The sequence below is a fragment of the Panthera tigris genome, chromosome B3 (genome assembly GCF_018350195.1).
Source record: "Panthera tigris isolate Pti1 chromosome B3, P.tigris_Pti1_mat1.1, whole genome shotgun sequence".
In the NCBI taxonomy this organism is placed as follows: domain Eukaryota; kingdom Metazoa; phylum Chordata; class Mammalia; order Carnivora; family Felidae; genus Panthera; species Panthera tigris.
Window position 1 is genome coordinate 44,301,302 of NC_056665.1, and position 24,255 is coordinate 44,325,556.

At 34.0% G+C, this 24,255-nt stretch overlaps 1 protein-coding gene across 5 annotated transcripts in view; it reads left to right on the plus strand.

Annotated features, from left to right (window-relative positions):
- Positions 1 to 24,255, plus strand: part of ICE2 (interactor of little elongation complex ELL subunit 2) — a 64,684-nt gene that overhangs the window by 21,073 nt on the left and 19,356 nt on the right. For 4 of the 5 annotated variants that reach the window (XM_042988732.1, XM_042988731.1, XM_042988733.1 and 1 more), the window contains 7 exons: positions 397 to 534; positions 1,127 to 1,243; positions 1,418 to 1,577; positions 2,447 to 2,628; positions 10,303 to 11,296; positions 12,342 to 12,517; positions 17,024 to 17,153. In XM_042988732.1, the coding sequence (XP_042844666.1) occupies positions 397 to 534; positions 1,127 to 1,243; positions 1,418 to 1,577; positions 2,447 to 2,628; positions 10,303 to 11,296; positions 12,342 to 12,517; positions 17,024 to 17,153 (1,897 nt within the window). Of the gene's footprint in view, positions 1 to 396; positions 535 to 1,126; positions 1,244 to 1,417; positions 1,578 to 2,446; positions 2,629 to 10,302; positions 11,297 to 12,341; positions 12,518 to 15,968; positions 16,061 to 17,023; positions 17,154 to 24,255 lie in introns of those variants that run through there. The other variant, XM_042988734.1, reaches the window with a different exon arrangement.

Genomic DNA, 24,255 nt, shown 5'->3' on the forward strand with positions numbered 1-24,255 from the left:
TGGGAATCATTAGTGTATTAAACTTATTTATTTCTCATTAGTCATATAACTGCTTTTATTGCAGGAAAGTGTGAAGTTTTCATGTGACTCTATTTCCTTGACAGTTTCTTAAATAGCACAGAAAATATGATGCATCTTTTCTATTTTTAAATTTTAATACAGTTGCTAATTTTAATATTTTTAAATATCAACTTTTAAGAAATTAGGTTAAAAAGAATAATGAAAAATAAGAGATTAAAGGAATATACATTATGCTTTGATTATTGGAAGTTTGATTAATGAGATGAATTTAATATTTCAATGAACAATTATATAGTCACATGTAACTAAGTTATTTTTGTTTTATTATTGCAGATGTATGATACAAATGATTGTCTCTTAATTTCTATTCCCTAGAAAATTTTAAAAGCTTGCATTGAACAAGTGAAAAACTATCCAGAGTTCTATACTCTCCATGAAGTCACCAGCTTAATGGGATTCTTCCCATTCAGAATAGAGATGGGATTAAAGCTAGAAAAAACTCTTCTCGCATTGGTAAGGTTTACCAATGAAAGTTTAAACTTATTTTTGTCTGAAACATCATCTGTATTTCGCAGACAATATTTATGTTTAAATTTTGAACAATAATGAGATAGAACTTTTAAAATATGCAATACAAATGGGTCTTCTTTATTTTGTGGATAACAGTCCTTGATATTTTTTAAAATGTCACTACCAACTTTATTTCTTGATTTTCTTTTCATTCCCACCTTTTGTAATGTTCCTAAATGCAAAGAAGGTAACCTTTTTTCTTTTAAAGGTTTTTATTCACAATCATTGGAAGTAAGTATGGGTAAAGGGGATATTTTAGAGTTTCTGTTATATTTGTACCTCATTAAATGAGAGGTTAGAATTTAAAGTGGTAAGGAAGATTACATGGCACCCTGGTCTTGGACCTTCTTTGAAAAGAAAAACCCATGTATGCAGGTTTTCCAGCAAAATCATGGAAGTCTTGACTTTGAGAAGGTCCTAAAGTAGAGTGAAGTATTTTAAGTTGAGGGTTTTTCATATGCTGAAAAGAATACTTGTCTTAGGGGAAAAATACGTAAGATATTTGGAATAAGACATTCCCTTTTTTCTTACTTAGGGCAGTGTAAAATACGTGAAAACGGTATTTCCCTCAATGCCTGCAAAGTTACAGCTCTCAAAAGATAACATATCTACCACTGAAACACCAGAAAAAACAGCTGCAGCTATGCATTACGTAAGTAGAAAAGTGTTTTTGAATTTTCCTAAGTAATCTTCTGTATCTCATAAAGTACATAACCATCTTACTGTTCTAAAGTCCCCTAGTGGAATGTCTCCCTTCTTTTTGGTACTTCCTCAAAGAAATTTCCAATAAATATAATCAAGTAACAAGTTGTATTTTGTTTTTCAGGATATTAGTAAAGATCCAAATGCAGAGAAGCTTGTTTCAAGATACCACCCTCAGATAGCTCTAACTAGTCAATCATTATTTACCTTATTAAATAATCATGGACCAAACTACAGGGAACAGTGGGAAATTCCAGTGTGTATTCAAGTAATACCTGTTGCAGGTTTGTGATTTGCTGTATCAAGTAACGCTCTCAAAAGTGGAGTTGGACCAGTTCTATTTCAACTATCTAAACATACATGATCATTTGTCAAATTAAAAAATCTTAAGTTTTGATTTAAGGAGAATGTGAATTTTACACTTATACTTAGAACTTTTAAATAGTGCTACTCTAGAATTGATACCCATGCATGAGTTCTTAGGTCTACAGAACCCGTACTCATTTTGTGGGGTGAAAGAGAAAAATAATTACGGTTTAGAGTAGCCAAAAATACTTGCAATAATGAGTTTCTTCTTTCACTGAAATGAAAGGAATGCAGAACTTTATTAGATAGCCTCAGATGGGTCAGTTTCCAGACTTATTTACGTGTCTGATACTGGAATTCAGAATGAAAATAGGTCTGTACTTGTAAGCATAGGATAGTCTTTCTTTGGACAGTCAAGTTAATATCTTCTAGAATTAATATTATTTTATGTAACAATTGTAGTAAATACAGAACTGTGTCTAATGAACAAAACTACAGTTTAGAGCTAAATGTAATATATTATCTGTGGTAAAAACTTCGTCACTTTTTGGAACTAGAGTCTTGTAAGAACTGAGTAATAATGACAGTAAAAGTATAACAATAAAAAGCAGAAAAGCTTTTTAAAAATCTGTTAGAGAACATTTTTCTAGCCAAATTCTCTCAGCCTTATATCTCTAAAGATCACAAGCTCAAGAGTGGCAAATACATGAGATATGTGCTACCACTTTCCTATCCTATATTGCTTTGTTTGGTGATCTTTCTGCCCTGTATCTTGTTTGTTTGTTTGTTTCTTTTAAATATAACTACTAGAAACTAATCACCCTCTTTCTTCTGTTTCTGTTTTAAGGTTCAAAACCTGTTAAAGTAATTTATATTAATTCACCACTTCCTCAAAAGAAAATGACAATGAGAGAGAGAAATCAAATCTACCATGAAGTTCCATTAAAATTCATGATGTCCAAAAACACATCTGTTCCAGTTTCTGCAGTATTTATGGACAAACCAGAAGATTATATGTCTGAAATGGAAGTATGTAATGCTTGCTTCCTTTTTTTTTTTTTTTTTTCCAAGAAATGTACTTGTTTATCCTTTTGAAGCATAAAGTTTTACTGCAGGTCTTTAAATCTAATAGTTAAAATACAGGCACTATATTGAAACTTAAAATGGAACCCCAAGTCAAGCTAGACTTTGAGCAACTAATTTAACCTCCCTCAGCCTCAGTTTTCTCCTTTTGTAAAGGAGAGATGATAATACCTACTTCACAAGATTGTTGCAAGGATTAAGTTTGATATTACATGTAAAATGCTGAGCACAGTCTTTAGTGTATATGTACTAAAAACTTAGTGGTGGTGGTAATCATGATAGTGGTTTTATTTAATTGACTTCATTCATATTCAGGAGTTCTTAAGTATGAAAAGGAAAAGATGAGTTTGATTGGTGCAGAAAAGTATTTGGCCAGATTGTTAATTCTTTTCAGTACACTCATGAGCAGCGTGACCTTAGGCAAGCTTTCTAATTTCTCCCTGTATATGGTTTGCTCATCTTCAAAATGGGTTTCATGATAGTACCTAACTCATAAGATTATTTTGGATTAAATGAGTTAACACACATAAAACATTTAGGACAATGCTTTCCTCTCCATAAATAGTACTTTTATTATTTTGTGTCCTTAAAAATATTTTCCATGATTCTTAAAGTAAGACATTCTGTTTAGACAAAACTTTATCCATTCATTTTACAAATATTTATTAAGCAGATACTGTTCTCTGCACTCAGCATACAGCAGTGAATAAAAATAAAGTCTCTTTTTCTCTCACAGCTTACATTAGTGATGGAGGATGCAGATAAAAGCATAGCAAACAAGCAGGTTGTGATAAATCCTATGCAGAAAAATAGAGTAGGTTAAGGGGAAAGAGATGGGAATGTGTCTATTTTAAATTGATGATCAGGACTTTTCCAATGACAAGAAATATGAACAGAGACCCGAATAAAGTGAGAGAGCAAACAAAATTAGAAAATAAAATTGAAAAATGTTTTTTATTTTATTTATACCTAAGAGCTCATACTATCTTGAGGATATTGGCCTTCTGTCTTTCATATTTGTTTATATGTTTTTCTCTGACATTTGCCTTTAATATATTTATGGTGTAATATCATAAAGCACTTCCAGCATTTCTTAAGTTTTCTTTTTATACATTTTTTAAATATTTTCTTACTGTTTATTTTTGAAAGAGAGAGAGACAGAACATGAGCGGGGAAGGGGCAGAGAGAGAGAGGGAGACACAGAATCCAAAGTGGGCTCCAGGCTCTGACCTGACAGCACAGAGCCCAACACAGGGCTCAAATTCATGAGCAGTGAGATCATGACCTAAGTTGAAGTCAGAGGCTTAACGGATTGAGCCACCCAGGTGTCCCTCTTTTTACACATTTTTAAATCTACCTTATACTTGGTGTGAGGTGAGTGTCAGGAAGTAACAAGTGCTGTGAAGAAACATGAAGTAGGTTAAGAGGAAAAAAAAAGTAACAATAATTTCTTTCTGTGATAACAAACCTTGGACCTTTATCATTATTGATAACAATGAAAACCGCTGGACAGAATATAAAATTTTCTTTCTTAGCATCATCAAAGAGCTAACAAGACAGTGAGGAATTACAATGAGGGCTGAGATAGTAGAGAAGACCAACATCCAGAGAGCCAAGTCTGTCACTCAGAAAGTCATTTTTGCCCTGAATGTTATCTGCCAGTTTTGAAGAGGCAGCAAAAAATGAACTTTGTTTTTGTTAGGATCACAGGACTAGGGTGAAAAAGTCAGAGTTTAGTTTTCTGCCAAGGGCTTGAACCCTACAGGGCTGCACTCCAGGAGCAAGAGTGAACTAGAAATAAATTCACTTTCTCAGAGATTGTAGCCCGAGTTTTCAGGCCTTAAACTTGGATTCAAATGCTTTTGGATTGCTAGTGTCTCTAGACACCTAGTAAGAGCAAATGAAAATAATTCTTAAAGAAACATAATGTCATTTTGGGCCTCAAATTATTTCTACCAGTAACTTTTTAAATAAAGCATCAAGAAAACATTTAAAGATAACTGAACCCACAAGGAGAATAGGTACTATGAGCAAGAACCATCAGAAACAATGACCATAGAAACAGACTGAAAAATAGATCCTACAGTTATCAGTCACAGATTATTAGCCAACTCTGTTTAACATACAGCATTCAAAGAAATTAAAGCCATGCTTGAAAATTTTGATGAGGAACTAGAAACTTTTGAAAGAGTAGATTTGAAAAAGAACTAAAGAAAAAATTTTAAACTGAAAAATATAGTAAATGCAGTTAAGAATTTTCTAAGTGGGGTTATTAGCACATTAGATGAAGCTGAAAGGAGAATTGATAAACTGGAAGATGAGTCTGAAAAGACTATCCATAATAAAGCACGGACAACAGAAAGAAAATAGAATAGAGCAAGAAATATAGAGGATATAGTGAGACCATTTAACACATGTCGTTCTACCCAGAAAGATACTGTAACAGAGATAATTGGACCAAAGCAATAGTGGGAAACAAAAAACCTCTTAAAAGCCACCAGAAAAACGAAAGGCACATTACTTGTACAGGACTGAGAGTTAGACTGGCAAGTAATTTGCGGTAACAACAAGGGAAACAAGAAGACACTGGGAACAATATATTGTGCTAAAATAACCCCTACACTAAAATTACCTAACCCATGAAAATATCCGTAAATAAAAAAATCAAAGATATTTTCAGATAAAAATTGACTTTGCTACCAGCAGATCGCCTCTGTTGGATGTTCTTCAGGCACAAGGAAAATAATCCCAGACAGAAGGAGCATGGTAAAAGATGCAAGAGGGAATGAAGAAAAACAAAAGTGAAAATAATGTGGATAGGCTCTAATCTGTAGGTGAGTACAGGGACACTCAGGAAATTAAGAGAGTTGTGGGATGACCTGGGCCCTAAAAACTCTAGAAACTAACCAACTAAAGTTCTTTCCCAGACAAAAGCCTTCATTCAGGCTAGTAGTACAGTCCATATTAAGCATAACAAGGACATTAAAGGTAAGGAAAAGAAGTTTTCTATAGCTGAGGACGAGGGGAATAGAGAAAGCAGATTTCAGAATGTACTTAAGATTTTATACACACACACACACACACACACACACACACACACTTATATACATACATACATACATTCATTCGTACATACTTTGTAGAGGAGTGGAGGAGTGGAATATGAGCTTAGAGCCATGAAGCTCAGAAAGCTGACTTGGCCTGCCCTCACACAGGATTGTCCAGGAACAGGAGAATCCATCCAATTTAAAGAGGAACAACAGAAGAAGATTGTTGATGGAAGCTCTTACAAAGGTATTCCAAGAAAAGAAGATAATTGCTATAACATTTCTGCAATCATCTGAAGAAAGATGTACCCACAAAACATGAAGTGGGTTCATCCTTTACTATAAAAATCTCAATTCCAAAAATGTAGCTCAGAAGTACATGAGGAGGGGTGCCTGGCTGGCTCAGTCAGTAGTGCGTATGTCTCTTGATCTTGGGGTTATAAGTTTGAACCCCACTTTGGGTGTAGAGATTACTTAAACATAAAATCTTTAAAAAAGTACACTAGGAAAAGAGCAAAATGTATGTGCAAAGTATTCATTCCAGCACTATTTGTAGTAGCAAAAGATTGGAAACCATCCACATGTCCCTTAAAACGGTTTTGATTAAATAAACTGTATGTCTTCGACAGCATACTGTGCAGCTATTAAAAAGGATGAAAAAACTATAGACAGGAATCTACAGAGTGATACCCAAGATATATTGTTAAGTGAAAAACGCAAAGAAGACGACATTTTGTGTAATGTACTACTATTTATTTATGAATGGGGAAATACAAATATATACACACATAAACTGACTTGCTTATATTAAAAAGAATAAAAATCCTGCATATAATAAACCTAAAACTGGGAGAAGTATGGAACAAAGTAGGGGGAAGCAGGATATCAACTATATTTCTCTAAATGTACTTTGTTTTACACTTCTGACTTTTGAATCACTTTTGTTTTATGTCTATAAAACGAATTTTTAGATTGTTATAAAAGCCAACCTAAGCTGAAATGAAACAAATTAATCCACAATATATCAAGTTAGTAGTTTAACCACTCTGAATTATTTTAAATGATTTGAAACTCATTAATTTGACCATACATCCCAAAAGATTTATATCCTAAGTTCAAAAAGAGCTGCCAAAAAATCTTAAACTGCGTTTAGTAGCCATATTGTTAGTAATGATACTACTTTTGTGATTTTGAGCATGTTAGATAATTTCCATAGTTCCTTTATATTAGGAACCAAGAATTTTGGAGATAGGAGAGATAGTAAATGCCAATCAAAGAAGTTAAGTAAAAGCCCTGTAATAATATTGGAATAGTATCAAAAACATGCCAGAACCACTGAAAGGTTTTCTGTGGACCAGAGATGTGTCAGTTTGACATGACAAAGAATGGCTGCAATGGAATAAAACATAGAAAATATGTTAAAACCCATGAATTCATAATGATAATTTTTTAAAAAGTACTAGTCACCTTTGGAGGGTGTTAGTGCATAAAGTCATGCTAAAAACTGGTTTAAAAAATACCAGATATTTGTCTTGCCTTTCCAGTGCAATCTATATTTAGGGTAATGATAGAATGTGATTGTCACCATTTTTCAGCTAATAAAATAGTGAATGAATCTAAACAGTGATCATCAGGGCACCTGGGTAGCTCAGTCGGTTGGGCGTCCAACTTGATTTTGGTTTAGGTCACGATCTCACAGTTAGTGGGTTCGAGCCCTGTGCCAGGCTCTGTGCTGACAGCATGAAGCCTGCTTGGCATTCTTTCTCTCTCTTTCTTTCTCTCTCTCTCTCTCTCTCTCTCTCTCTCTCTCTCTCTCCCTCTCCTCCCTCCTCCCTCTCCCTCTCCCTCTCCCTCTCCCTCCCCCTCCCTCTCTCTCTCTCTCTCTCTCTCTCTCTCTCTCTCTCTCTCTCTCTCACACACACACACACACACACACACACACTAAATAAACTTGTGAACAGTGATCATCAGTAATGGCTGCTAAAATTGATCAGTGAGGTGTTTCATAGTGGGTAGATTAAGTTGAGGACCCTTGATGACTCGATAGATCAATTATAGTATCACAAAAAGAAAGACAACCAGAGACATTATTAGCCTCCTGATTGAAGTAGAAAGTACACAATACTACCATATTCAGGTTAAAAACAACAACAAAAAACTGCCCAAGGGGCACCTAGGGACTCATTCGGTCAATCATCCAACTCTTGATTTCAGCTCAGGTCATGATCTCACATTTGGTGAGTTTGAGCCTCTCTTTTTCTCTCTCTCTGCCCCTCCCCCGCTTGTGCCTGCTTGTAGGCACGCAAGTTCTCTCTCAAAAACAAATAAATAAACATTTTTTTTAATTAAAAAAAAAATTGTACCTGAATCTAATCAAGCTACTAGGTTGTTTTAATAGGAAATTTAAGGGATAGAAGAATGTGTTAAGTGACATCAGGGAGATGCAGAAGTTAAAATCCAGAATTAGAAATTTTTGTAGGATAACTAATTTGTTTTTTTTCTACAAATATCTGGTGATGTGGGAGTTGGTAGAGTATGGGAGAGAGGCACTTGACAAATCAAAATTGACAGATATGTCAACCAAATACAGTGTAGGGATCTTGATCCTGATTCCAGTTAACAATTGTAAAAGACATTTATCAGGCTGGGTAATTTTAACACTGATTAGCTATTTTATGACATTAAGAAATTATTAATTTTTATTGATATAATTAATGATATGTTTTAGAGAAGAATCCTTTTACAGCTACATACTGAAGTATTTACAGGTAAATGATATTTAAAATTTTATCTAAGTTTGTTCTATTAGAGATGAGACCATTGTTTTTCAGTTCATTGATTTTTTGTTTTATAGTTACTAAATTTCTTCACTTTATTATTATGATTATAATAGTATTATTTTTCTATATCTTGAAAAGGCTGTGAATGATATTTCCGATTTTTAATGTCTAGTGTTCTATTTTTGTTGCTTTTTAACTATTCTGCAATTATTTTAATTATTTTATCCAATAATTGGGAATGTTTTTTAATCTAGGTGCTTGGGTTTATTGTTGTTTATTTACATTTTTCTTAATGATTTCCAATTTTATTTCCTTCTAAACAGAGAGTAAGATCTTAGCAGATTCTGCTTTGTGCTATATTGATGTTTTCTTTGTATGTTAATTTATAGTCCATCTTTGGAAATGCCCCTTGGATTCTTGGGAGGGAAAAGGTATATCTTTGCAGTCTGTGTATATGTTTCAGTCATTCATACATACTTCATTTAATATTATATGTACTTTCTATATCCCTGTTTTTACTTAGAAATAGTATATTATTGACCAAGTACAATTGTATTTCTGTCAGATTGTCCTTTTATTTTTCAATTTTGACTCCATATTTTGAAGTTATTTGGCATGTGAAAAATCATTATTAATGGATTTCATCTTTTTTCAACATAGGATTCCTTTTTCTGTCTAATGTTTTTTGCACTGAATTCTGCTTTGTTGAACACTTAATATTGCTATCTCTTATCTCTGTTTCTTGATGTTTGTCCCATTGTTTTGTTTTTAACCTTTCTGTGTAAGAATGCCTCATGTAAACAGCATATGGTTTACTTTTTACTTTTTTACTAAATCTGGTGGCCTATTTTAATAAGAGCTACTGTTTACTGAGAAGCTCCTTACTATGTACCAGGGACTATGGTAAGAAACTTTTTATATACAAGTTCTCATTTAATCCTTAGAACAAATCCAAGAAGGTGACCCTCTTATCACTATTTAGAGATGAAGAAATTGAGGTTCACAGAAGTTGAATAATTGACATAAGTTGTTCTTTCTTACTACATGATTACTGTCAGAATATTTCTCTCTCAGATCCTAACCTGTATGGCTAGTGGGTATGTATAGCTTGTAACCAAATTTTTATGGTATTTATCTAAAGTCCTTTGCCAGATTGAGGAGAGATCTATTGCTACTTGGGGAGAAGACAGTTTATTCTTGAATAAATTAGACCTGTTTATAGTTCTTCCGTTACCAAAACAATACATGAAAAACTATAACCTCAATGATTTGATGTCCCAGAATACAATAAAATCATTTCCTGTCCATATTAGAAGAGTTGTTTTCTCTGAGTAGGTGTAGAAAGTCATTGTTGATGTTAGGGATGCATTGGAGGCTGGTGACACTTCCCCAGCTGCAGTAGAAAGCAGCTTCCTCACAGGAGCAAAGAGGCTTTCCTCCTGGTCACCTCATTACAGTGTATATACAGTGGGTATCAGTGAAAATCCTTTGCATTTCTGTTTGGCCCCACATTTGTTCTTTGTGGTTCTCTTTTCGATTAGTGGAAATTCCTTTTGGGATGTGGGGGTTCACAAATTTGTCTTTATTTCATCAACATTTCAGTAGGAAAGTAAGGTTGAATCAGTTAGTTGGTAGTTTATCATCCTCTTAAGCAAGAACCTTTCAAAGCCATTAGACATTTCTTTCTCCTTTTAAAGAGCATGAACTATCTATGTGATGTGTAGAGGCATTAAGAGATAGGTGAGGACTGTCCTGGAATATCTATTAATAGTTTACCAATATGTTTTCTTAAGATGTCTTATGAAGTTAATGAGTGCCGAAAAATTGAGACCCTTGAAAATTTGGACCTGGATTTTGATGGTGACGTCACAGAACTTGAAACTTTTGGAGTAAACACCACCAAACCATCAAAGTCACCAAGTCCAGCAAGCACTTACACAGTACCCAACACAACAGATACCCCCACAGCTCCCAGCACAGCAACCACATCTGTGGCACCAACTGCTCCAGACATTTCTGCTCATTCTAGAAGTTTATCTCAGATTCTGATGGAACAGTTGCAAAAGGAGAAACAGCTCATGACTGGTATGGATGGTGGCCCTGAAGAGTGCAAAAATAAAGATGATCAGGGATTTGTACCATGTGGTGAAAAGGCATCAAATCCTGAGAAGTCTTTGGTGCAAGATAGTGACTTGAAAATGTCTGATTCCTTACAGTTAGAAAGTTCTACAGAAATTGAAACCTCTAATAAAAATGATATAGCTACTGATACAGTATATGCCCCTGAAAAACTAAATATTCTAGAGAACACAGACAATTCAAAGGAAAAGACTGTTACATCAGAAGCAGTGAGAAGTGAAGATGTAATTCTTTGCAATAGCGATACAGATGAAGACTGTTTAATCATTGACACAGAGTGTCAAAATAATAGTAATGGAAAGACAGCTGATGTGAATTCTAATTTAAATTCTAAACCAGCTAGCCCCAATTCTTCTTCCACACAGGCTTCTGTAGGAAACCAGACTAATGCTACTTGTAGTCCTGAAGAGTCATGTGTTTTAAAAAAACCTATCAAACGAGTATATAAAAAATTTGATCCAGTTGGAGAAATTTTAAAAATGCAGGATGAACTCCTAAAGCCAATTTCCAGAAAAATACCTGAATTGCCCTTAATGAATTTGGAAAATTCTAAACAAACTCCACCTTCTGAACAATCCTCTGCTCCTTCAGATGCCTCTAGTTGGCCAAAATCTGTTTGGCCTTCTGCGTTTCAGAAGCCAAAAGGACGTAAGTAAATATTTACAAAGACCTTTGTATTAACTGTTTTGCCTCTTCCTTATCCTTCAGTTTTTCTCCCGCATTCCCTCACTTTCTCTGTTATAACCTGTCTCATATATAAATATATATATATGTGTATATATATATATATATATATTTTTTTTTTTTTTTTTTTGAGAGAGAGAGTGCAGGGGAGGGACAGAAGAAGGGAGAGAGAGAGAGAGAGAGAGAGAGGGAGGGAGGGAGGGAGGGAGGGAGGGAGGGAGGGAGAGAATATATTAAGCAGGCTCCACTTCAAGCACAGAACCTGACACATGCAGCTTGGTGTCACAACCATGAGATCATGACCTGAGCCGAAATCAAGAGTCAGATGCTCAACTGACTGAGGCACCGAGGCACCCCCTGTCTCATAATCTTTACATCGTCATTGAGATTTCATTTTTCAGTGTACTGTTTATCCAACATGTACAGTGGCTACTGTAGCTGCAGGTGATATGGCTCACTGGAATGATGAAGGGGAAGTGATCAAAAATAATCATCAACATTTATGAGTTCAAAATTTACTAATTTGTGGTGTCAGACCGGAGTTTTATACTTTTTCACATTCTGAGATAGATATAAAGTTGCATCTCAGCTCTGCCTGAGAAGTCTTCCCAGAGTTGTTAAAAGGCTACATTTTTGGTCTTCTTTTTCCTCTGTTGTTTGGTGGGAGGAGGAGGAGGGTTGATGTAAAAATTTTTTTTCAGTTGAAAAGCAGGTTAAGGAAAATGACATCACTTTTTTAAAAACTTTTTTCTTCTTGCTTCATATGTTGTTTCACTAATTTAACGTTGGTGTTAATGAAGGTAGTAAAAGTTTTGACTTCAGCTCTTGGCTGCAGTTCCCGTAAAAGTAAACAGAAATGGTACTAGTGTGAATGTTCAACTCAGAGAAATAGAAAATAAAGTCGATAGAAACCTAAAATTAGATAATGGAATTATTTTATTTTGAATTATGATGGATAAAGAGCTAATGTATTTTAAAATAAAAATGAGAAATATAATTATTTTTAAAGGATTGCCATATGAACTTCAGGACTATGTTGAAGATACAACAGAATATGTAGCTCCGCAGGAAGGAAATTTTGTTTACAAGTTATTTAGCCTGCAAGACCTGTTGTTACTTGTGCGATGCAGTGTCCAGAGGATAGAGACCAGACCACGTTCTAAAAAACGGAAGAAAATCAGAAGAGTAAGTTGTTACCTCGGGAGTTAGGATGTGATAGTATAAGTAGATAATCAGCAAATATTTAACATGCCATTGTTATGAAGTTTAATTTTAAATTGTTGGTCACTCTAGAATTTTTCCAGGTTGAGCTGAGGCTTTTTGTTTATTGTTTTTTTAGTAAAATACTGAAAGCACTTTTAATAAGGGAAAATGGAAAGTGTTAAATATAAAATTCATGAATGCTCGTAACATTCTTGCATGGAATTTATAAACTTTATGAAAAATGGCACCATCATAGATTTGACCTAGGCTGGCACATATATTCCTGCTTTCTGTGAATTTGGAGTTCCATTATGACTTATTAGCCCCTTTCTCTCTTACTTTGGGGATCTTCTTGACTCATTTTAGAAGTACCACATCTTGACAGGTGTGCTTTCACACACATTTGAAGTCTTCCCAGAGTTGTTAAAAGGCCACATTTTTGGTCTTCTTTTTCCTCTGTTGTTTTTTTTTTGGTGGGGGGAGGAGGAGGAGGGTTGATGTAAAAATTTGTTTTCAGTTAAGAAGTTCTTACTACAGTTTGAGTAATTGGTTCTTAAATAGTTTTCTGTATTTGATATTTGAAGTTCTCTTTGAGATTAGTTTGGTTTTTGTGTGATCACTGAATTCTGGTAAAGAGGAGCCTCTATATTATAATTGATTATAGTGATGTCTTTCATTTTTACATAAGAGAATTTTTTCTGTTGTGTACCTTTGTCATTTTGTGTGTGTGTGTATTTTTTTTTAATTTTGATGTCTCTGTCTCTTGCTTTCTAACCTACCTCCTAATAAGAATCCTTAGTGATCACTTTAAAATGTCATTATAGTTGCAGCTAGGAATCAGGTGATCAAAATTAGTGATGCTTTAGCATTGACCCTTGTGGATCAAGTCCCTGATTACTACTTTGTCATATTAAGGAGTAACTGGGAAAAGGAAGGAAGGAAGGAGGGAGGAAGGGAGGTGGGGAGAAAGAGAGAGAAAGAAAAGAAAGGGAGGGAGGAAGTGCCAGCCTTTCCAAGCTGCTAATAGCAGTGTCTATCAAGAAAAAATTCTAGGGGCGCCTGGGTGGCTCATTCGGTTGAGCGGCCGACTTCGGCTCAGGTCACGATCTCGCGGTCCGTGAGTTCGAGCCCCGCGTCGGGCTCTGTTCTGACAGCTCAGAGCCTGGAGCCTGTTTTGGATTCTGTGTCTCCCTCTCTCTGACCCTTCCCCGTTCATGCTCTGTCTCTCTCTGTCTCAAAAATAAATAAACATTTAAAAAAAAAATTAAAAAAAAAAAAATTCTAAAAGGAACCCATCAGGATCTAGGATCTTTGTCCAGCAGAATCTAGTGGACTTGGAGGATCTTTTGCTTGATGATACTGTTCTCCTTTGTTAAATAGAAGGAAGACTGTGAATAAATTTTTTAATTCTTTTCATAATTTGGTTTTTATCAGTGGTTAAGACTTGAAATTTTAGAAACCAAATGGTTTTGAATTAAATGTATGTAGTAGTGTTTTTTATAAGAGAAAGTCAAGGAATGACAGAATACTAAAAATTTTATTTTAGTCTGCTCCTAAATAAAGGCTAATATTCTCCAAATTAAAAGATTTTACCTTATTTGCTAATTTTTTCCCTTCTCGCGTATACTTAACTGTGATCAATTTAATGGCCATAGCATGAATGTCTTAAATATGTGTCAGTGCTATGGACTGTGTTTTCAGTGTTTTATTTCTGTAATTTTTACTATCTCTCTGATTTATTTGGGAGCTAACCTCATTTCTTTCACTTTCTACCCTATGAACCCTTAGCACTTTGTATTGATCTCCCAGCTGCCAGCAGTTAGTAACTATTGATGTCCAGTATCTCTTAAGAAAGAATAGCTTTAGGGATATATTGGGTACCGAGTTAATTCTTGAAACAGACAACCTATTAAGGACATTGTCATTCACTTGACTAAAATGCAATTTGTAAATATTGAGACACAATTTTATAGGAAAGAATTCACTCTTCATCAAAATATATCAAAATAGTCAAGCCCCAAAGAATATCTATAGCCTTAGATATAGAATATAAATAGCCTTATATTTTTGATTATGTCAAAACCAGAGTAAAATTGTAAAATTTTCAGTGAATTCTTATCATATTGTACCTTTTATTATCTGTAATAGTTTAGTACACATGGTTAAAATCCCTTACTAGAATGCATTTCCCTTGGAATCACGTCTGACTTGTTTCTCCCAAATGTTTTATATCCTAGAAACACAATAAACAGGTATTCTATAAACAAGAAGAATTGAGGGATGAGAGAGAAGAGTGTGTTATTAAGGAAGAAATTATTTAAGGGAAATTTAAGCACTAGTTTGAGAAGTTTTAAAGTAGCCCTATTTAAACTCTAGGTAAGAAAGCATTCTCATTAATATTTACTACTTAAAAACCAACTTGTTTAGATAAAGCTTTAAAATACCTAAAAGTCTCTTCAACCTCTGATACTAGCTACTAAGTATCTATTTAGGAATTTATGTAAAAGTTCAGAAAGGTTTATATGAGTAACTGGAAGACAGAACCAATAAAAGCTTTCATTTGGGGAAAATAGGAGTTACTATTCAACATAGAAAGGAAGAGTAAATATAATTTTTTCTTAATTTTCCTATTTATTTTGAGAAAGAGAGTGAGAGAGCACACTTGCGCGTGAGTAGGGGAGGGGCGGAGAGAGGGAGAGAGAGAATCCCAAGCAGGCTCCACGCCACCAGCACAGAGCCCATTGCAGGGATCAAACACACAAACTGTGAGATCATGGCCCGAGCCAAAATCAAGAGTCAGACAGTCTACGACTGAGCTACCTGGGTGCTCCACTAAATTTAATTTTTATAGTTTGAAAACTTTGTATTTAAAATTTCACTTTAATTTTGGAATAATACCATAAAATATCCAGACTTTTCTTTCCCTTGGCTTCCTGGAGATGGCAGTAGAATACACACAGAAATTAAAACCAGATTCAGGACTTAGTTTTATAGATACGGCAGTATTATCAAGGAAAATTTACTCATGATCCAAAAAGAGTATCTTCTCTATCAACTATTCACCTCTTCTGTAAACTGACTCTGTCCCTGAGCAAATTTCTCAACCATTTTAACCTCTCCTTCCTTATCTCTAGCTTATCGTTGCAACTATAAGCAACTGTCAATGTGGACTACCAATTGCCAAAGAATTATTATATAATAAAACGCTTTTAGCAGTAAAATTATCTTTATCACAGTGTAATTTGTTTTTAAATGTGAAGACACGTAGGAGCCTTATACTTGAGGTTTGGCCCCCTGGAACAAGAGCTTATTAAATATGCAAAACCTAAAGTACAGAATTGTTGGAATATTATATTGTTCACTTGAAACTAATATAACACTGTTAATTATACTTCAATTTTTAAAAAAAGAAAAACCTTGTTCTTCATCTCAGATTCTGCATTTTAACAAAGCTATTCCCCGGGTTATGCATATGCACTTTGAAATCTAAGAAACACTGCTTTAAGAGTTTTACAACATTCAAAGGTAATCTTATGAACCAAGCTTACTGTTAAGAAAAATTTTACTGGATTTGAATTGTTCTTACCACCATCATTGTTCCAAGCACACTAAATTTGCCACTTTGCGAAAATCAGGAATTCTGAAACATTTATGAAATATTTTCAAGTATATGAATAGTGACAGCTTAGTATAATTTCAAAAGTACTAACTAGCCATATCACTTTGAATAAATTTCTTGAATCATGTATTTCTCCTTCTGCAGCTGCAAATGAAGAGACTACTATTAAAAGTAGAATATTCTTTGACAGAAATGAGATAACATGAGCATAGTGAACAGGACTAACATACTATTTCAGAAGCATGTATATCTTTGCATATACTCGTTTAGACCAGTAATGGCCACAGTTATTTTACTTAATCTATTTAGTGTCCTGACCAATAAACTCTAAATGGATAATTTACCAGGTATTTAATGTTCGGAACAAAGCCTTTGTATTAATGAAGATAAGGACACTGACAGGTGTTAATGAGGTATTAATGCCTATACATTCATAGAATGAAAACAAGCTAGTCAGAGCATTTGAGCCTGAGACCATGTGTTTAATGCTTTAAAGGGCCAAAATTTTTTTTCCTTTTTTATCCTCTGAGAATTAATGGTATAACAGTCTTTGGTTCCTAGCATCCGTCTTTGAACCTTTGGGCAAATATGTGTTATAGGCTCTGTTCCCAGGTTTCTAATGTCACTTACACAGCCTGATAAAATGTGTGCATATGTAGGGAGGTATGTGGATTTGGGGTGGAGATGGGAGGCAGGTAGCTGTTGGTTCAGGATATCTTATCTGTCCACCTCAAATTCTACTGTATCTGAACAGGATGAAATAAGATTACGTGAAAGTATTTTGAAAGTGGCAGAACTATATAGGCAAATGTATTTGCTATGAAAAGTAAATTAATGGAGCTTTGCAAAAGCATAACCTTGCATTTCAGCAATTTCCGGTTTATGTACTACCCAAAGTGGAATATCAAGCTTGTTATGGAGTTGAAGCTCTAACTGAAAGTGAACTGTGTCGCTTATGGACTGAAAGTTTATTGCATTCCAACTGCTCGTTTTATGTTGGTAAGTTACACAGGAGGCTTTATTCTCCTTTTTAATTCCTTTGTAAAAACATACTTTTGTTTATCAATTATAAATACTTCCATTCTGTACTCTTTGTTTTCAGTTTTCTTATTGTGTTAACATTTTTTTCTATTAAAACAGCATTCCTCCTGCAGACTTAAATGGTGGGGTGTGACTAGTGAGATCAAATGTTTTCATTTCCCTCTTACTCATTGTTCAGTTGTACTTGAATGTCAACATAATCCTTTTATTTTTAAAATACTTAGTTTATTTTACAGTATAATGAACTAAAACTGTAGAGGTGTTTTCTAACAAGCTTCTTTTAAACTGTTGCTGTGAACATATTTTGAAATTTTCTTAAAATTATAATGACATTTGAATTTTTTCAAATAACATTTTTTTACTTTGTTTCTGTTTTGCTATTTGAGGGGGTGGTTAGGGATTTGATTTCTGTTATCTGGGTTCACGTACAGTTAACATACTTCACATGAAGGATTACTTACCAGTCATTGATATTGCTCCCTCCAAGTGGAATGGCTCATCCCATGTTTTAATTCATACCATATGTCTCAGTCCATCCCAAATATCTCAAGCTGCCCTTCTGTGAAGTCATTTCCTTCTTTTGATGTTTCAAGGTAGTCTTTTTTTCACCACTTTTATGACTTGTTACTTTGTATTGTGTTGTTCCTTTTGATACTTATCCTATCTTCCCATTAGACAGTAAGTAGTTTAAGGTCAGTGTCTGATGAAACTTTGTATTCTCATAGTGCTTAGCGTAATTCCTGGTGTGAAATAACTGTTACAAGTGTGTTTTTCTTGCTTAATCAAAAAAAGGCGACTCATCTGGAAATTTTTTCCATATTTTGGTTAATCAATATTTTGTCTTTACTGTGTAAGAGTATTAATAAGATAACTGATTTGCTCTCTCTGCTTAACTCAAAAACACAAGTGGCTAAATGTCCTGCTTGATAGTGCGCTAGCCCCCTCCTCCTGTTTCATACTCAGTGCCCGAAGTTCTTTTAGTTTTCAGCCACTAACCACAATTGCAGTGTTCCTCCAAAAGACCTCTTGCCCTGAAACATACCAACAGTCTTCATGTAAGCTACTTGAAAGCAATTACTAGCCACATCCATTTTAGGAAAGGATGAAACAAAAACTGAGCACTTAAATCCTGTTTAAAGCACGGAAAGAATAGAGACTCATGACGAAAACAAAACGAAGTGGTGGGGTTTTTTGTTCGATTTCTGATGTACTCTAACAGATAAAACTGCCGTCATCTATATGGCTTACTTCATCTAAAGTATTCTTTGAAGTCCAAGTAATTATTGTCCTATGTGCTCTTTATCCTCCGTAAATCTTACCCACTTATAAGCCATTCCTTTTAATTTAATGGGTAGTGTATTTGGTTTCTCTGACATTTGTTTGATGAGAAACTTATGTTGCATGGTTGTGTTTTCTTTGGGTTTGGGGATAGGTTTGAATTTTTGTGTGGGCGTGAATATGTTTTAAAATGTTGTTTTAAAAGCATCTATGGGTTAGAGGGTTGTTTTTTATTGTTGTTTCATGTTGCTGTATTACTCTTTTAATTTTCAGAAAAATGTTACATCAGGAAGGGAGTGTAGGAGAAAGGGCTCCTAAGTAAGTTTTTTTTATAATTACTCTCTGGAAATACAGAAAGCAACAGTCATTTTTGTTATCGTTGTATCTAGAATGACTGAATATAATTAAAATAAGTTATATATCAGTTGTGAAAGTGGTTTGTGTGACTCATTACTTAATCTCTTTATAGTTACACCTAATATAATGTAGACTTAGTGGTTTTGGTTTTAAGAAGAGTGTCTGTCTACAGATAGTTAAAAGGTAAAGGAGCTGTGTATGAAATACTTAAGATATCCCACTTCAGAAGTGTTTATTATTGCCCTTGACATCCAAGTAACAGACTAAATTGGAAATGAGTTGCTAGATATGAGTTACAGTATACCCTTAAAAGCTGTAATGTGTTTCTTTTCAAATATTCTGTTCTTTGATCCTCCCTGTTAATAAGTTAGTTTTCCTCACTACACTCCTCCCAGCCTCCCAAAGTACAGCTTATAGAATATTGTTGAGTATTTTTTTTCTTCTTTGGTTTATTATGTATCTACCACTCACAAACCAAGTTGTATATTATCTGATGCACTTGAAATGCTCTAAAATCATCCTTAGAAACTATTGAATACATGTGTGCGTGTATGTGTGTGTGTGTGTATGTGTGTGTGTAAAATAATAGAACAAAAGAATATAATAGAGCTCTCATTTATGAAGTATGTAATGTGGGTCGACGACTATATATCCATTATTGCTAATCCTCACTATTCTGTGAAACAGATGATGTTTATCTTTGTTTTACAGAGGAAGAAACTAAGGTTCTCTGTGTTTATTGCTCAAGAGTACACAGTTGCTGGGAAATCCAGAATTTATATCCGTATCTCTTCTGATTCCACAGCCTGTGCTTTTTCCATTATAAATAGAGTAGTGGAAATCATGCTAAATGTGGGAGTGAGAAGATATGTATGTATGATTACTATATATTTTATAATTGTTTGCCTGAGCCTTTTCACTTATACATAATGAACATAATAATATTTTGTTCAACTTACTTCAGGGACTGTATATACAAACCTTTTTTATTATAATTATTACCTAATATATTGCCCCAAAAGTAGACTTCTTGATGAAAATAGATAACTGCAAGACAATGAAGGAAGATTTTGTATATTTGTGCTGAGGAAAAAGCTAGTAAGCTAGAATTAGGTGAAAATATGGAAGATCATCTTTATGATACAAGAGTTAAAGGATTTCTTATCCAAAAATTAAGCAGCCTAAAACAAAGAGCAATAACTTCTCTATACTTACACATAATTTTTAAATATCTACATAGTACTCTTTCCATTCTAAGAAAATAGAATAGTTGTAAAGTACACCATTGACTTGATGTGTTTTTGTCTTCCATTTTTAACTTAAGTATAATACACTTTCAGAAAATGGAAAGAGTATAAATGTACAAATCAAGGAATTATAACAAAGTCAGTACCTCTGCAACTAGTACCCAGATCAAGAAGCTGAAAACTACCAGTGACCCAGAAGATCCCCAAGTAATCCTTCCCAATCATTGCCTTCTTCCTCTTCTCCATTTGTAGTCATAATTCCAATGTGATAGTCTTGTTTTCCCACTCCATACACATGGAGCCATAAAATAGTAGTTTTTTGCTTATGCCTTCTTTCAACATAATTTTTGAAATTTATCCGTATTGTTACTGTATGTAACAGTAGTTTACTTTTGTTATTTTGACATATTCCTTTGTAAGAATATACTACAGTTTATCCATTTAACTTTAGGAACCTGTCTGGGTGGTTTCCATTTTAATGGAACTATGAACATACTTGTAAATGTCTACTAGTGCATGCATACATATTGCTGTTGGGCATATGCCAAGGAGTGGAATTACTAGGTTATGTATGCTTTCACATTCTGTAGATAATTTCAGAAAGTTTTCCAAAATGATTGAGACAACTTACACTTATATTAGCAATATGTGAGGGTTCCAGTTTTTTTCACATTCTTGCCCATACTTGGGCTTCTCAGTTGACTTAATTTTAGCCATGCTGGTAGGTAGATAGTATTATTTCATCATTGTTTTACTTTGCCTTTCTTTGGTTGTTTATGAAGTTGGACACTCTTTCATGTGATTGAGCATTTGGATGTTCAGTTTTATGAATTGCCTATTCAAACTTCTTGCTCATTTGTTGTGACATTTTTGTTTGTTTGGTCCTTCTTTATTGGTTTTAAATGTTACAGATATTTTTCTCCCACTCTGTAACTTGCCTTTTCAGTCTGTTAATGCTATCTTTTGAACTTATTATTTCCTTTACGATTAGTGCTTTCTTTGTCCCATTTTAAACTGCATCCCCCAGCAAGATCATGAAGATACTCTCCTATATTATCTTCTGGAATCTTTGATTTTTTTTCTACCCCTTCTATTTAGATATACAGTTTATGTGGTATTTTTACATGGAATATCAAGATCATATTTTCAATTTTTAGCACTTTTTTTTTTTAACGTTTATTTATTTTTGAGACAGAGAGAGACAGAGCATGAACAGGGGAGGGTCAGAGAGAGAGGGAGACACAGAATCTGAAACAGGCTCCAGGCTCTGAGCAGTCAGCACAGAGCCCGACGCGGGGCTCGAACTCACGGACTGCGAGATCGTGACCTGAGCTGAAGTCGGACACTTAACCAACTGAGCCACCCCGGCGCCCCATTTAGCACTCTTTATTGAAAATACCACCCTTTCTCTGCTGTTTTCCAATGCTACTTGTATTATAAATCATATATGTGAATCTAATTCTCACTCCCTGTATGTCCTTCAGGCAGTACCTGTTTTAAGTACTCCACCTGGAGTAATTACTTAATTTTTCTAGCTACTCTAGCTAGACAATTAACACTGTTTAAATCACTCTAGCTTTATAAAATGTTCTATGTTGTAAAGTGGATCTTGTCAGTTGGTTTTCTTCAAGAGTTTCTTGGCTATTCTTGGCCCTTTGTGTTTACAAATTTTGGAATCAGCTTGTCAGTTTCTACCAACAACAGCAAAAAGGTTGGGATTTTTGTTAGCAACTGCATTGACTCAATGTGGAGCAAATTGATAGCTTCACAATAACATATCTTCTAATCTATGAACTTTGTACATTTCTCTATTTATATCTTTAATTTCTCTTAGTATTTTATGATTTTGTATGTAGAGATCTTGTATATCTTTTAAGTGCATTTTGTTGGTATTTGGTATTTTTAAGCTATTGTAAATGGTATTTCTGACATTTTACTTTCTTATGGTTTGTTACTAAAATATAAACTTTATTTGCATGTTGATTTTGTATATTGATCTTCTATCTAACAACTTAGCTAAACTCACTTATTCATTCTAATGATTTAGATGTTTTAAGTAACCAATCATGTCTTCTGCAAACAATGACCATTTTATTTCTTCTTTCCAACCTTTATACCTATTTTTCCTTGCCTGCATTACCTAGCCCTTAATTAGAGGGTAAATAATGGGCATTTTAACCATATTTCTAATCTTAAGAGGGAAGGTTTTCAACATTTCACCATTGTGTTTGGTATTTTGCATAGGTTTTTGTAGATACCTTTTATTATAATAAAGAAGTTCCTTAGTATTCCTAGTTTAAGAATTTTAATCATGAATGGGTTAAAAAAAAAAAAACACTATCAGTTATTTTCTTCGCATTTGATGTGATGCTGTGACTTTTTTATTCTACTAATGTGACATATCCTGTTGATTAATTTAAAATGTTAATCCAACCTTGGTGCCCCTGGGTGGTTCAGTTGGTTAAGTGTCCATCTTGTTTTAGGTTCAGGTCATGATCTCATGAGTTCATGGGTTCAGGCCCCATGTTGGGTTCCGTGCTGACAGTGTGGAGCCTGCTTGGGATCCTCTGTCTCTCCTTCTCTCTGTCCCTCCCACACTCGCGCTCTCTCTCTCAGAATAAATTTAAAAAGAAAATGTTAATACAACCTTGTGTTCCTGCCATAAACCCAGCTTGCTCATAATATATTACTCTTTTTATATATTTGTGGATTTAATTTAATATTAATATTAATTTTGTTAATATTCTGCCATCTGTGTTTATGAGTGAGATTGGTTTGTAATACCTTGCCTAGATGTCGATATTAAGGTTATGTTTATGTCATAAAGTGAGTTCAGATGTATTCCCTCTTCTTGTCTTATAGAATTTCTGTAAAGTTGGTGTTACTTCTTCCATAAATGGTAAATTTTACTTAGGAAGCGTGTGAGCCTAAAGTTTTCTTTTTTGAGAAGCTTCTAATTATCAATTCTGTTTTTAAATTAGTTTTAGAGCCATTCAGATAGTTAATTTCTTGCATCAGTTTCATAGCTTGTGGTATGTGTATGCTTTTAAGAAATGTTTTCAGTTTAAATTTTGAAAAGTACTGGCATAAAGGTCTTCATACTATCCTCTTCTCTTTTAATGTCTGTAGTACCTATAGTAATTACCACATATTAGTAACAAATTTGAGTTTATATATTACTTCTATTTGACTCATTGGTTTAGAGACCTTTGTCTTAGTGCTTTCTTGTGAATTGAATATATTTTTATTCCATTTATTCCCCTTTATTAACAGAATAGTTCTTTGTTAACATAAATATATATATACTCTTTTGCTACTTGTTTTTTTCTTTTCTCTTTTACTCCTCTTTTAAAGGTTACTCTAGAGGTGTGCCAATACAGTAGCTCCTAGCCACAGGTGACTATTATAAATTTATTAAAATTAAGTAAAACTTAAAATTCAGTTTCTCACTTATACCAGCCATATTTCAAGTGCTTGAAACCTGCATCTGGTTACCATATGGGACAGTGCGTATATTTCCAAGCATCACAAAAAGCTCAATTGGAGAGTGCTACTTTAATAATTTTAACATGCATCCCTGACTTATCTCCATTAAAAAGTACTCTAGTCTTTTCTCAGACAATAGTATTTTATTTTTGTATACAGTATTATTAGTATATACTTTTGATATTCATTTACATTTATTCATGTTATTTACCTGATTTACTGCTTTTCTTCTCATATTTCTAAGATTCAAACTAGTGTCATTTTTCCCTGTCTGAAGAATACCCTTTATATTATCTTTATTACAGATATGTTAGTGACAGAGAATCCCAGTTTTTATTCATCTAAAAGGTTTATTACTGTTATTATTATTGTTATTAATTATTTCAACTTTATTCTTGAAAAGTCAGCTGTCCATGTTAATTTTTTGCTCCTTTGAAAGTAACAAGTCTCTTTTCTCTGACAGACAAAATTTTATCTTCCTCCTGGTTTTGAACAATTTTCCCACATTGTGCTTAGTTTAGATTTTCTTTGTAAATATTCCTTTTGGGGTTCATATTTCTCCTTGAAAATGTGACTTGATGACTTTGAACAATTTTGGAGAGTTCTGTCATTATGTCCCCAACCATCATTGCTTTTCCATTGTCTCTCTTTCTCCTCCAAGATTTTAGTTGCAGTGTTATTATCTTATTGTA